This window comes from Pleuronectes platessa, chromosome 10, assembly GCF_947347685.1.
Source record: "Pleuronectes platessa chromosome 10, fPlePla1.1, whole genome shotgun sequence".
NCBI lineage: Eukaryota > Metazoa > Chordata > Actinopteri > Pleuronectiformes > Pleuronectidae > Pleuronectes > Pleuronectes platessa.
In genome coordinates, this window is record NC_070635.1 from 4,834,347 (window position 1) to 4,849,023 (window position 14,677).

Here is a 14,677-nt window from a genome sequence, read left to right on the forward strand (position 1 = left end):
CCACCACCACCACCACCACCACCACCACCGAGGCAGCCAGGTGTGAAGTGCCCCTGTGTTCTTCATTTCAAAACGGTGTCACCACACCGCCGTGCTCAAGTCAACAAGTGATGGTCCCAGTGTCTCCGTGTGTTTTGTGTCCCCTGTGTGCACCGTGTGACTGCCTCCCCCCCCCCCCACACACACCCGCCCCCCTCACCCACCTCCACCCCCCGCCCCGGGCCTCGCCCCCTACTTGTACAGCAGTGGGATCTGGCTGTTGTGACAGTGGTTGCGGCTCATCTTGCTGTCCGCCGGGTAGAGGCTGGACGAGTTGGAGAAGGAGGGCGGGAGCGCGTGATTGTCCGTGGCCGGGTTGGGGTAGCCGGGCGGGGGAAGCAGGGACTTGGGGTCCGGCTGGGAGGAGGGCGGCGGAGCGTTGTGGTTCTGGTTCTGGCCCGTGGTAGGGGGGCGGCGGTTGCGGAGGGACTGTCGCTCAGCCAGCTGGTTGCGGAGCGCCGAGACCCGCTCCTCTTTCTGAAAACACAACGAAGGGAGAGTGATCACTTAACAATGGACTTCAACTTTCCTTTATTAAACAGGAATCAGATTTAAAAGCTCAGTAATTGAGAAATGTATTTTTGACTGCAGACTATGTTGTGCTATGTTTTGAGTACTTGATATGTTCTGTCTACTTGTATGTTTAAACCTGGGATCAGAGAGAAACCGCATTTCCATGTCAGAATTTATAATAAAGTTGACTTTGACTGACATATTCATATATCTTTGTCATATCTTCCAATCCTGCTCTTTCTTTGTAAATGTATACCTCGTTCAATATTTTAAAATGATCAAAATTCACTCACAAGATCAAATCTCGTATCCTTGAGTTTATTACCTCCGCCAAAGGGCTATTTTCAATATTTTCCTCAGTTTCTCAAAGAATAATTCATGAATCTTGAATTATGAAAGAAAAAAATCGGTTATCTTGAGGGGGACTGATGTTCTGGAGTGTGTGGGATACAAATTTGTGCAGATCTAAATAAATATCTTGATTTAGCAGATTTAAATGTGGTTTCATAAAGGGACTGTTGGTCTTGGTAATATATGTAGTGTGTAATTCTGGCTGTACTTTCCATTTTCTATTTCTGGCGACTGTAACACTAAACTCTACCGCCCCCTATTTATCATTTACAAGCAGTAATTAAAGATTTAACAAATGTTTCATAATGCACCCTAACTTAGCTGTAAGCAGAGTCTGGTCCGTATATTAAAACACATAAAGGTTTTCATTAATGCTAAACTATACCTCCTACTGTAGACACCTTTAAGAACTGTAGAAGCTAATATTTAAACAGATAAGGAATTGAACAGAATGAACTGAAGGAATGAATGAGACGACATGAATTCCTGGACTTTAGCTCGATTCCACAATACATAAATCATCATGGCCTCCAGTCGGCCTCCAGCTTCCTGAAAGTCCACTACGAGGACTCTTTGACTTCATTAATGATTCTGAAGAGCATCAGCCCGGCTCTTACCTCGAGGGACATATCGATATTAACCCTGGATAATCTTCTCCTGAATGTAAAATACCCAAAACTTATTTTTACAGATGATTTATGGACCAAAAGCACTGACTAGAAACAACTATTTTTGATTTGGTGCTACACAAATACATTTTTTTTACAGAATTGAATAAACAGTCACTTTTTAGCTGCCAAAATATGATCTCCTAGCTCCTCAAATGTGGTGATTTGCTGTTTTAAACATAATCCAGCTCCCCTGTGACCCCGTGAGGATCAACAGATAAACAGACTGTTGGTGAAACATCACATGTTATCGGACAAAAAAGAATTTTGTGCCATTTCAAGAAAATCCTACAACAGATAAACCCACAACTGCAGAGGAAGCGTGATAAGATTGTATCGCGTCTCCATTTCCTCATAATATGCAGCGTTGCATGTCCAGAGGTTTGTATAATTCACATATGTATGTTCAAAAATCAACAGTTTACATACTATCTGCATGTAGATACAGCACATGAACATGTATTATCAATAAGCCCATGAATATATGTATAATACAGCGTCTGTCTCCGGGACAAAATGTTAATGATATGGAAATGTGCAGTGTGTGCGTGTGCGTGTGGATGCACATGATAAATAATAATGATAAAAGTGTGTTTGTGGGATGTCTCCACCTCCTGGATGATCTTCTGCAGCTCCCGGTTCTCTCGCTCCAGCTGCCGGGACTTCTCCTCGTCGTTGTTGTTTGTGGACGAGCCGGTCTTCAGCGTGTCCTGTTGCTCCGACTGCCACTCGCCACGGGTGATGAGGCGCCGCATCTGGAGCACACCGGGGGCAGGAAGTCAATAAAGAACAAAGTCGGTCCTGAGACGGCACCGCGCCGGATGAATAATGCATCTGCAGCGGACACCTAATGAGAGCGCGGCTTCAATATTTGCAGCCAAACCTCTCATCCTTTACCGGAGGCTCAGAAATGTTTTGTTTTTTTATCACTGAAGTTTATCTTAAGTGTTGTTTATTTTCTTTGGACTTCTTCGGGGGCTGAGATCTCACCGCCGGGCCGTGTCTGCACCGCGCTGCCAGAAGCTTCTCGACTATCAAACAGTGCAGATGATAATGTGATTGTGTGTTTTCACAATTAATAAAGTTTGAGTTTCTGTAGGTGGTGCTCTTCTCCTCTGTCTGCACCAGTGCTCACGAGCCTTCCGCCCGGCTCCTCGTCTGTTTATCACAAACAAATCAATGTAATAGCTCCCAGACATGTAATAATAACAACAGTTATACGTTTTATTTATATAGCTCAGAGCCCCCCCCCCCCTGGAAGTCATTTGTTTTTTGGAACATGGCAGCAGATATATCAAACAGCACAGAGCAATATTGTGTACAAGAGAAATATTGTTGTGAATAAAATAAAGAGATGTTCAGCGTTTCACTTTGTGTGTGACACAAGATTTTCCTCTCTTGGAAAAATGGAAATTATAGAGACGGACCGATTTGGGAGCCATTGTCGATATTAGGGAGTAAAACATTTCTGATGAGGATAAATCACCTGACATGTAAATAAATAAAATTGGCAATGATTCCAAAGATGTCATTGGACAAATACATGTATGGATGATTGCTGTTTTATAGCTTAACCATAAACTCTATAAAAAAAATACAGTAAACCTATTTTTAATTAACATAATTGCATCTTTCCCGCATAGTTCAATCTGTAAAACAAAATCATCAATCTTTTTTTCGTTTTCATATCATCAATCATAATGTTGTTGTTTGTCCAACTGATGTATCTGTCGGGCTCTAATAAACAAAAATAACATCTATAAACTTCAAATGATTTTGCTAAAATAATTGTTTAATTAATTTATAATTATCTTTATGGCCAAAACATATTCAAACATATTTAAGTAGCCTTCATATCTAGTGTTGCAGCACTCGACGTGTGTTCAGGTGACTTTGAAAAGCGACAGACCTCCAGACACCGTGCAGCCCGGGTTGGAATCTCTTCCCTAAAGTCACTGAGACTAACACGTTTGACCTTTGGAGTGTGATTGTCGGTGTGTGTGTGTGTGTGTGTGTGTGTGTGTGTGTGTGCAGCGGCAGTTACTAAAAAGGTGTCGGTCATGAGTCACAGCACCTTGGGTACGAAAAGCACCACCAGGGTGATGTAGGCCGAGAAGACGACTGCCAGAGAGGCAAAGGCAAAGGAGGCGTCCTGCTGCGAAGACAAGATCATGGTCACCGGAGCCGTGATCAGGCACAACACCTGCAGGGAGAGAGAGACAGAAAGAGGGAGAGGTGGGGGGGGGGGGGCAGAAAGAGGGGTGGAAACAAAGGAAAGTAGAGGTGAGGTTTAAGTAAAGAGAAAGCAGGAGGCAGAGCGGTGTTCAAGGAGAGAAGGTGGAGGATGAAGTCGAGTCGGAGCGGGGGAGAGAAGGAGAAGGGAAGAAAAAAAATCACATCCATAAAAGCATTAGGCATCTGTTTATGATTCCAGGGGGGGGGGCTCCCATGTGAACACAGCATTAAAAAGTCATGACTGCAGCGGCAGCGATCTGACAATCACCACATTGTCATCTCATCAGGGCCTGAAGCTCGCGGCTCAGCAGAGAGGAAGGAGGTCCCTCTGCAGACAACATTAACTATTGACATCATCATAAAACCAAAATGAGAATATCATAACATGAAATAATAACATTGGACTTGTCTGGCGTTATGAGAGAGGCTCGTGATGAAATGAGCTGCAAGCTACTTTTTAAAGCCGTCATAAATAACCATGAATGATAGATCAATGATAACTTCTCCCCTTGATGGAAGAGGCGAGATCAATCCAGTTATTAATTACATATCCACAAAGTACGAGTTGATAAGCGCTCCGCTGCTCGTTAGGACGCCTCCTCTCTTATGTATTAATGGGGGATCGGAGCAAGGACAGGAAATTCAGTGAAATGGCAGTTTTGAAAAAGGAAAAAAAAAAAAAAAGAAAAAGTGAACAAATGTTTTGCCGGCTTTTGATCAAAACAGAGAAACTCCTCTGGCAGTTGAAGTGACAGGAACCACTTTAAACCAGACATTTTACATCCATTTCAAAAGTTTCCCAGTGTCAAGAGTGTCAGGAAATGGCAGCGAGTATTTGTCTAAAGTGCCTAAAGTGAACATAATGGCAGCTATTTTGGTGTAATGTGCATCCAAGGTGCCGCCGTTTGAGATGATTCACTCGCCATTAGCAGCCACTGAAAAATGTTTTATGACCAATGGCTGCAAAGTACATTTGAACCTGTTCCCATCATAGGACGGGGGAGCATCTGCGTACAAAGCTCTGTGCAACGCAACACAAAGAAGATGCACAACCCACACTGTGCTACGATGTGCATGTATACACTCCAGCTAAGGGACATAGAGCTACTACAGACCTAAAGAGAAATATAAAAGTTTGAGTTGCAACCTTTGGTGTTTTATTGATTTAAGTTAACATATATTCCAGCAGGAAGCTCCAGCGGGTTTTCATTTGACAAAAGAGACCTGAGATCCGAGCGCTACTATCGCTGCTCCACAGGCATCCAGATTTATGATTCATACGAGGAAGCAGTTTTCACCGGCAGTATTATCATTTGGACAGAATGCGTCCAGAGATCTGCTTTTAAGAGAATTAAATCCTCAAGACGTACTTGTGGAAAAAACGTGAATATTTTATAAACACGCCTCGTATTGTCTCGTATTGTTTCAGCCAATCATCACACGGGCGTGTACTTTTCTAGACTACATCATCAATCCTGTGCTGCTCAGGCCCCAGAGGTCGTTTTGAGAGGGAACGTTTCTACTCCTGCTGGGCCCTCAGCTGACTTCTTCTCACTGGGAGTTTGGAGGATTGATGGGAAATGAGTGAACCTTGAGGCAGTTATCTACTCAAATAAGAGATGATGCTGTGCAGGGGCATTAAAAGGAGCGTTAAGTTATCTGTGAACTCCATTAACTTTCATAAACGACGTGCAGCAAGTGCAACCAGCTCCCCTTTGAGAACCAGGCTTCTGTCGGTCGCCTGCTCTTTGTTCTGATATAAGCAGGGAAGCTGAGCTCAGAAATCTCAACGCCAGACCCGGTAATCACGAGGGCGCCGCCATCGATTGACCCCCGCAGATAGATTACGATCATTCTGTGCTACGGGGCAATAAAAATCATACTTATTGCTAATTTAATGCTATTCAGACGGCCGCAGACAGAAACACCCAGAAAGCCGAGTTCGGGCTTGATGGCTTCTTTCTTGTGACTCACAGCGACGTTGTAAATAGCCATCCCCACGGCGCGGTGGTCATTGATCTTCTCTGTGGAGACGGACTTGGTCTCGTAAGCCAGGAATATGCCGAGCAGCAGCAGCAGACCCTTGTAGCCGTAAACCACACCTGTGGGAGAAACAGCCGGAGAGAGAGAAAAAGGAATAAAGGAGTGAATGGCGGCGGAGACGTGTGAGAGGGAGGTAATTCAAAGTAATGGGGTAAAAATTGTACAAGGCAAAACAATAAGAAAATGGGGTGTTCTTTGAAACTGGATGTCTTTGTGTGTGCTTTGGTCTGTGGTGAAATATCTCAACAACTATTGTGTGTGTTGTCTTGGTCTTTCACGGATCCCACACAATGAACCGCCCCGACTGTGGTTGACCCCCCGACCTTTCCTCTCCTACCAGAGAGGTTTACATTTGGAGTTTGGACTGGAGTGAAGTTTTGATCCCGACATTCACGTGTCTATCAGGATAATGAAGATCAGATCACTTTGCATGTGTTAACACTAATCACGTCATTTTTGTCACATGCAAAAAACGTATGTGTCTTTCTACTCTTTCTCTTGCAAGTCAGCTTTAATTTATTGCTACAGAAATCTCAAGTTAACCTTTGACACGGGTTATAACATAGATATAATCTATTAAAGACTAGAGTGGAGTATGAGTGGGTTCAGGTATAAAACCCAAAAATGTTCCTAGTATCGAGCGTAAAAGGTTGAATATGTAGAAAGGCATTTCGGAGAAAAAGATAAGAGAGCTGAGAGTTTGACACTTCTTCAGACTGGCCATTGTTTCTTTACACGATATCAAAGCGCCATCTCTTCTTCTCCGGGAGAGGAAATGCTATGGGGCAATGGCCCAGTTTATGACCCACATTATTTGAATTTCAGCACCATTATACTTTCATAAGAGCTGCCACGCTGAGGAAGACAGCAGAGAGACAGACAGCAAGAGAGGGAGAGAGAGAGAGGGAGAGAGAGAGAGAGAGAGAGAGAGAGAGAGAGAGAAAGGGGACTGCGTGGGCCGACAAAAAAGAGGAGAAGCGAGAAGCAGAGGAAGAGAAAGAGGAATCAATTGTAAGGGGGCGGCGAGGGACGAGGGAGGTTGTTTAATTCAGAGCGATTGGCGGGGACATGTGTGTCTGTGTCTGTGTGTGTGTGTGTCTGTACGCATATGTGTGTGCATATGTCCAAGTGTGCGACAAAGACATCCAGAACCAGAGCACGGCGAAGGGTTAAAAAGCGACAGACTGAGAAACCCGAGAACAGAAGAGACTTCAGATACCGAGCCATGTGTTCATCTTCTCTGAGCTGCAGTGCTCCAGCAGGGGCTGAATCAGGACATCCAAGTCTTCTTTCGGGGCCTCCTTGGTGAACTTCTACTCACACGGCAGACGGGAGAAAGAGGGATGGGGGGTGGGGGGTGGGGGGGATAAAAGAGATCGAGGGACGGGGGAGAGGGAGAAATAGACAGAGGAGGGGGGGAGATAACAAGAGAGGATGAGAGGATGAGCGGTGCACAGCGGAGAACGAGGCAAACCTCCACAGTGAGCACAGGCATTGATCCCCGCGGGTAAATAGGCCCCCCCGACAAGACGGAGATACACACGACTGAACTAACAGACTATCAGATGTCCAATAAATATGAAATAGGGCTATTTAAAATTCGACATAAGGCTGTGACTGCTGGAGAGGTAACAACATCTAGCTCTGCTTCCTACAGGGTCTGTATGACAAAAAGAAACCACGAGCTCTGAGAGGCTGAAACGCACCAAACAGGGTTTCGTTGGATAAATCTGTGTTTTCTGCACTTTGAGCTCAAATTGAATGTTATTAATGAAAATACTGATTAATGCAGTTTTGATTAAGTCAAACGCAAAGTTTTAATGGACATCTGAAGGGTTTTACGAAGCAGGAAGTTCATTTAACACGTTGGCCCCGGCTGTTTGACGAATGCTTAATTAGAGGAGATGTTTGCTTATTGCACGAATGCCACAGGGGGGTGGGGGGGACGGGGGGGGGGCCTTAACCAGTGCTCAGGGCTCAATCAAACGTTATCACACAAACACATATAACTCTTCGGGCCATAAATGTCACGGTTATAGCGCTGCTCCTCATCTGTGCCTCGTGAAATGACACCGTATCTATCCTTGTTTGAGATTGTAAGTGTGAGATGAATCAAAATGAAGGAGCAGCTCTGCAGACGAGGCTCGGTGTCTCGTTACCGCGCGGCTGACTGATGACGGCGGCCGCGCGCTCCCTGCAAACGGGTGATGACACACAAATTATCTCATCCGTCTCTCGTAGACTCTACCTCGACCGTGATGTGCAGAGGATCCACGATCTGCCAAATCATGAGTGACAGGAAGTCGATAGCCAGCAGCACTCCAACTGTTGCGTAGAGTTTCCACGGCTCCAAGTGTTGCTGTGTGAGTTCCGGGGGCAAAGAACACAACGAGAAAATGAATGAAACACACACACATGCAACAACAAGTCATCGCTATCCAAGGGCACCGTGAGCCGGTGAGCAAACAAAGACAAACAACCAGGACAAATAATCCGACAGGCGTCCTTGTGATTTCTGCGTGACTGGGCACGAATTGTCTTTCTCACTGTGTCTCACCTGAGCGCGTGTGTGTGTGTGTGTGTGTGTACAAGTGTATTTTAGGAGCAGCGGGAGTTAGCGTGTGAGTGTGTTTGTGTGTTTGTGTGTCTGTCTGTCTGCGAGCAAAACACACAGGACAGCAGTGGCTATATTTATGCAGCCACCTGAAAGCATTGTTTATACAAACTGAGATGATTCTGCTTTTGTGTGGACGGCTTCCAAAGCCACTTGATATCAACTCCATTATTCTTAACTGAAGCTGTAATGGAAGCCGTTCACCCGTAACAGAAAACCAGCAGCACCAGTGAGCCCTGCCCGAGCTCCCCTCCCGTCCTTCCACACGTTTTTTTCTTTTTGTATTTGTACTGTCTCTCTCTCTCTGTCTCACACACACACACACACACACACACACACACACACACACACACACACACACACACACACACACACCCTGTCTCTCTCTCTGTCTCACACACACAGACACACACAGACCAGCAGGCAAATAAATCTGATGACATAGTTTTTGCGCGTCCAAAATCTGCATGTTCCCAGATATGTGTGTAGGAACATGTGCTTAGCATGTTTGTGTGTTAAAGTAGACTATGTATGTCAGTGTGTGTCCGAAACCTTTATCTCCACACCCCCTCACTACCACCCGGCCACAGTGAGCGATGCCGAGCCGGCCGCTGAGAAGCTTATGTTACTATGAACTCAGACATTTCTAACTTTATTTTTTTTATCAGCCAGTGCCACACACGCTGCCTGGCCTGGCCTCCCTCTTCCTTCTCTCCCACCTCCTGAGAGGCTTATCCCTCCCTCCCTCCCTTTCTCCCACTCGCCCTCCTTACCTTCTTCTTCTCCTTCTTCTCTTCTTTCTTTGTGAAGAGGGTGTGGACCCACCAGATCTTGGTGAACATGCTGCCGTACGCCAGGCTGAAGCCGAGGCCGAGGAGCCATAGGCGGAACTGAAGCAGGGAGGAAAGGAAATAGAAGAAATAGATGAAATAAGAGGAGAGAAGAAGATTCATTTAAAAAACCTTTTTGTCCTCAGACGTGTAGCCTGAGTTTTGGGGGGGGGGGGGGGGGGGGGAGGGGGGAGGGGGGGCACATAAGGTAAAAGCTGTGTATTCTATCAATAAACTCTCTGGTAAATAAAGACATGTTCCTTTAGGTCGTCTTATCAAGCATCTACATTCAGTTCATAAGCATTTATTAAATTATTTGTAACACTATGTAAAGTAGTTTTGATAATATATGTTTATTAATATAATTTCTTAGCAGACTGGGGTTTAAATGGTAATTAATGAAAATATAATAAAATAGATTGTAATAATATAGAATCTGTCTTAATATGTGATTAATTATATATGTTGATTAATACTGGAAATTACATTTGAAAGAAAGAAAGAAAATCAGATAAAAAAGCATTTTTGAAGAAAATATTCCCTGTAAATAAATAAAAAATGTTTTTTTACTTCATATAAAAACCACATAGAGGAGCTGGGAGCACTTTTTCATTTTTGACAAGCTCCACCAACAAGCAGCCTGAGAGGCGAGACCCAGGGCACAAGAACCCACGCACCATGTTTCACTCGCAGCTAATTACCTAGTTATCGATTTGTGGTCGAGGGAAAGTTTTTATTGATATTAAATATTTCCTCCAGCGGAGAATAAGAAACACACGGGGGGGAAACAGACTTTCATTAAGGTAGAAAAATAGAAACATGCTGTTTGTCCATTTCTATCTTAGTCACACGTTCAATAAAGGAGGAGAGGAGAGGAGAGAAAGAGGAGAGGAGAGGAGAGGAAAAAGAGGAAAGAAGAGGGGAGAGAAGTACAAGTAAGTGAAGAGACAAATATAGAGGAGAAGGGGGGAAGAGAGGCGTGATAATGAAGAGAGGAGAGAAGTGTGGGATGAAAAACACATAAGAGGTAAGAGGAAGAGGAGATGATGGATGGATGGAGAGAGGGAGACAGAGCGAGAGAGAGAGAGACAGAGCAGGAGTAGCTGAGAGATAAGTTTTGATAAGTTTAGGGAAGATGGAGAGAATAATGAAACATATCCCGAATAGAGCGAGAGACAGAACAAAGCCTGAGGGAGAATAAGTGGACGCCGGGACAAAGAGCAGAGAAAAGACAGAAATGGAAAATCTCCCCATCGCCTCCACAACACAGAGATTCAACATGGCTGACAGAGGAGCCCTCCCACTCCTCATTACTGTCGGGATCCCTTCCTCTGTGTTACTGGAGACTAACCACCGGCAGCAGACCCCCCTAAAAAACAGGTCCAGTTGCATAATGAATAATGTCAGTGTTTAAACTTTGATCATCTGCTAAATGTGCGTGATCAAAACTCTTAAACAGCCGCGGACTTGATTTGCTCGCGTCCCCCCCCCCCCCGCCACAGGCTCTGCGGGCGTCACAACTCCCAGATGTGTGTTTCACTTAAAGTAGGGACACAACTTCCCAGCAGGGGAGGACGTGAGTGAATCTGACAGCTGCAGTCGTGAAGCGTAAAGAGAAAATAACTGCAAGGTCCGGCAGCAACGCAAATCCAACACAACGAGTCAATGTTAGGATTTGAGAGCAGAGACGTGGACATAGGACGTGAAGCTGAGGTAGATAACATAGACTCAAGAGTTATTGAGCAATAATTCCATAAAAACCTTCTTTCTGCATATTGTAAATCAAATGATCTGCGAGAAACTAGATTTGCTTTTGTGTTTAGATGATAAGATACATTTATTGGTCCCACACACATGCACACACACAATACATGCAAATGGGGGACATTTGTTCTCTGCTTTTGTCCCATCTGGTGAACACAGGAGGACACACAGAGCAGTGGGCAGCCATGCACAGCGCCCGGGGAGCAGGTGTTGGGGGAGTAAGGTGCCTTGCTCAGGGGCACTTAGACAGTAGGGAACAGATCCAGGTGTTGTCCGTCCAGGTATGTTTTTGTGTTGTCACCTAAAATAAAAAGCTCTGTGTATTTCAACCCTTTTGAAACCATTCATAACCCCAGTCTCCTTTGAAAGGGAAATTAAATACATTTTTTTGCTGTGACGGACACAAAACTAATGAAAAACTAATGTCACCTTTCAGATTTGAGAATTCCGACCTTGTAAAAGCTGCCGTTTCAGCGTCGGCATGACATGTGTGAAACTCCATCCCCCCCCCCCGAGCCCTCGGCCCTGTTACCTGGCAGACGACGGGGAACTGGGACCTGTGGACGTGGTGGCCATCGATCCCCAGAGGGAAGACTGCGGCCAGCGCCATCATGCAGCCCACCGCCGTCATGTTGTTGAGGTAGGGCTGCGAGTTCTGGATGTAACTTAGAAACAAGGACGGATTCACAAAGAGAGAGAAAAACAAACACAGTTAGAAAAAACACACATCTGCCTGTTGTCGTCTCAGGAACATCATCGATCGCTGTTTACTGGTCTCATCCTGGGTTTTAATGGATCTTTTTATTTACTGGTGCAGACGATCGATGGTATTGTGCGTCTGACAGTCATTAATGTAATCAGTGATGATAAGTGAAACGTCTTCAGTACCTTATATTGGTATCTGCGTTTATATTATCCAATCAATCAAATCAATATAAGACTTTCATTTTACAGGATACACAATAAACAAAAGACCTGTCGAAGTTTTTATAGTTTGAGTAAAACGATTCTTCTACTTTCTTATTCAAGTTCTATGTAGTTGGTTGTACTTATGTATTTTTTCATATATATAATTGTTTCATTTTTTAAGATATTTTAAATAGTTGCTTTTCTATTGCTAATAGGTTTATATATCTAGTAGGTGTATATACATTTATGTTACATCAGCTTTACACTTATATCTTCACATTTTCCACCTGTATTTAACATTTTCAACTTTCAAAATGCTTTGTTGAACATTTTTGTGGTTTTTATAGAATGACAAAAACAACAACACATAATTTCCCGAATCAGATTTTGCGCCCTGTTCCTTGATTGTTCATATAAGCAATGTTGTGCTAAAAAGAAAAGACCAAACAATGGCCTGGTTATGTGGTACATAAACAGAAAATCTAAATTCTTCAGGGTTAAGCTTCACTTGTTTGGTTTAATCTGCACTGAACCACAACACCCACCCACCCACCCAGCCAGCACCCAGATCCCCCCCCCCCCCCCCCCGCTGCAGGAGGAGGTGTGTCTTTGTTTGTTTCATCGTGCCCTTGTGTTGCCCTGAGGCCACACTGCTTATTTACTGTACAGCAGACACCCACTCTGCATACAAACACACATTAACATAAACACACTGCCCCACCTCAACCTCTGACGAATCTTAAATGTCGTTACACACCAGGAATGTGATGTGATGTTCATTCTGCTGCACGGGGCGTTTTCTGCTTCTTTCTCACATTACTATGCATCTAGTCAACATAATCCGATTCTATGAGATCATAATTTAATAACCTTTGATTTGTCATTATCAGAATACATGCCACCTATAAAAAAAACTAATGTTCTAGATGTAAACCTGAAAGTGCCGTAGCTAAATTTAAGGAAATATTTCCAATTATATTTAAACCGTTATTCTTTAAAAACCCGAGCTCCACTGAGATCGACCATCTTGGCGAAAGCTCTGTAAACTCATTAAGATAAACATTAGACTCCACAGCGCCTCCAAAAAATAAACGTTTCAAACATAGTTAATTAGCTCCCTGGCATAATTTCAACACATCTGAATGAAAACTGTGGCCACATCATGGATTATGATGAATCAGAGATCGTGATAGTAATGGCGGATCCTGTATGGTGTTGGAGCCTGATAGTGGTGATGGAACATGATGGAGGTGGCAGCTGATGGTGGATCCTGATGGCGGCAGTGGATCATGATGGTGGACTGTGATCACAACAGCTTGATATATAATATGTCTCCTTAGATACTCAACCGTTACTGACAATAATCCATCAATTCTTGAACTTCCACTATGCTACAAACTGTCTGTTCTAATCAATTCTGCAAACACTCAGATCTCTCTGATGTTCTCCTTTACATGTGGCATCTCTGAGGTTTCTACCTTTTCCCTGTTAAAAATTGTGATTTGTGAATATGGGCTATTCAAATAAAACTTGATTTGATATTCTGCAACAGCCGATATTTTAAGTGTCAGTGTGTTTCTGTTTCCACAGTTTGACTCTTTCCTGTTTGTATTTGAGTATTTTACCTCCGAGCCAGGCAGCTGCTAGCCAACTTGTTTCGTAAAAGAAATCTCTTGATGAATAAATGTGATTAGATTTGAACTGACTCGGAGTTCCGGCTGCTGAGAGGAGCCTTCGGTGCAATTGTGTTTGAAATATAATCAGAGCCGGAGGAGGTCTGAGCAGCAAACAGGAGCCCGAGGTCCACAGAGGAACACACCTCGGCTGCTTTCTGCACAAAATGATAAGCTCATTTATATCCGTTTGACCCGGTGTCAGGACATCAGAGCTGTGCTCGGTTCACAGACGTGTGTATTAAGCTGGAAAAACCTCAATCAAAAGACACAGTTTAAAAGGAAGGATTTATATTCCAGGGCAGTGACAATGAAACCAGAAAGGAAGTAACACTAACTTAACAGGTAGAAGAGCCATTCAGCTTTCTCACTGCATTAAACATGCAAGTTTCTTTCCCCTCCCACTCACATGCATCATTATCTATACACAGCTTATCCTCTGTGGGTCGTTGGGCGGATGCAGCCAATCCCAGGAACCCCGAACACACAAAGACATCAAACCATTCACACTCACACTCACATCTACTGGACATTAAGAGTCTCCAGTGACTCGAACCATCATGTCTCTGGACTGGGGGATGAAGCCGGAGCAAACCCAGGCAGATACGAGGAGAACATGTTCACTCCCCCCCCCCCCCACAGAAAGACCCCAGTCGACCATCAGGTTAGAATCCAGAACCTTCAGAGCCACTAACCATCAACTGTCCCACAAATAACACCAATATTCAAATTCAGCCTGCATCCATACTAATAATAAACAAATCGTTATTTTAAAACTAAAACAATCTGATAATACCAAATCAGTTATAATCTCCGTCCATACCAACGCACCTGAAAAGGCACATCATGTGACCGATCACGTGCACAGGGCATGTGCGGGCCGGTGTAAACAGGAAGCAGATCGTTTACTCAATGGGGAACCATGGTGGAGAGTGAGAGCAGGTATTTATTTACTTGTTGGGACTTTGACTCACAGTGTTTACGAGCTTTTGCCTTCACTGCCGGTCGTGACTGATTTCTTTACTGGGCTCCCACGAA

General features: G+C 44.2%; 1 protein-coding gene across 1 annotated transcript in view; it reads right to left on the minus strand.

Annotated features, from left to right (window-relative positions):
• Nucleotides 1–231: 231 nt before the first annotated feature.
• gabbr1a (gamma-aminobutyric acid (GABA) B receptor, 1a) overlaps nucleotides 232–14,677 on the minus strand; it is a 65,418-nt gene continuing 50,972 nt past the window's right edge. The window contains 8 exon segments of the mRNA XM_053433012.1: nucleotides 232–516; nucleotides 2,183–2,326; nucleotides 3,646–3,774; nucleotides 5,781–5,908; nucleotides 7,069–7,162; nucleotides 8,098–8,208; nucleotides 9,237–9,353; nucleotides 11,590–11,722. Of these exon segments, the coding sequence (XP_053288987.1) occupies nucleotides 232–516; nucleotides 2,183–2,326; nucleotides 3,646–3,774; nucleotides 5,781–5,908; nucleotides 7,069–7,162; nucleotides 8,098–8,208; nucleotides 9,237–9,353; nucleotides 11,590–11,722 (1,141 nt within the window).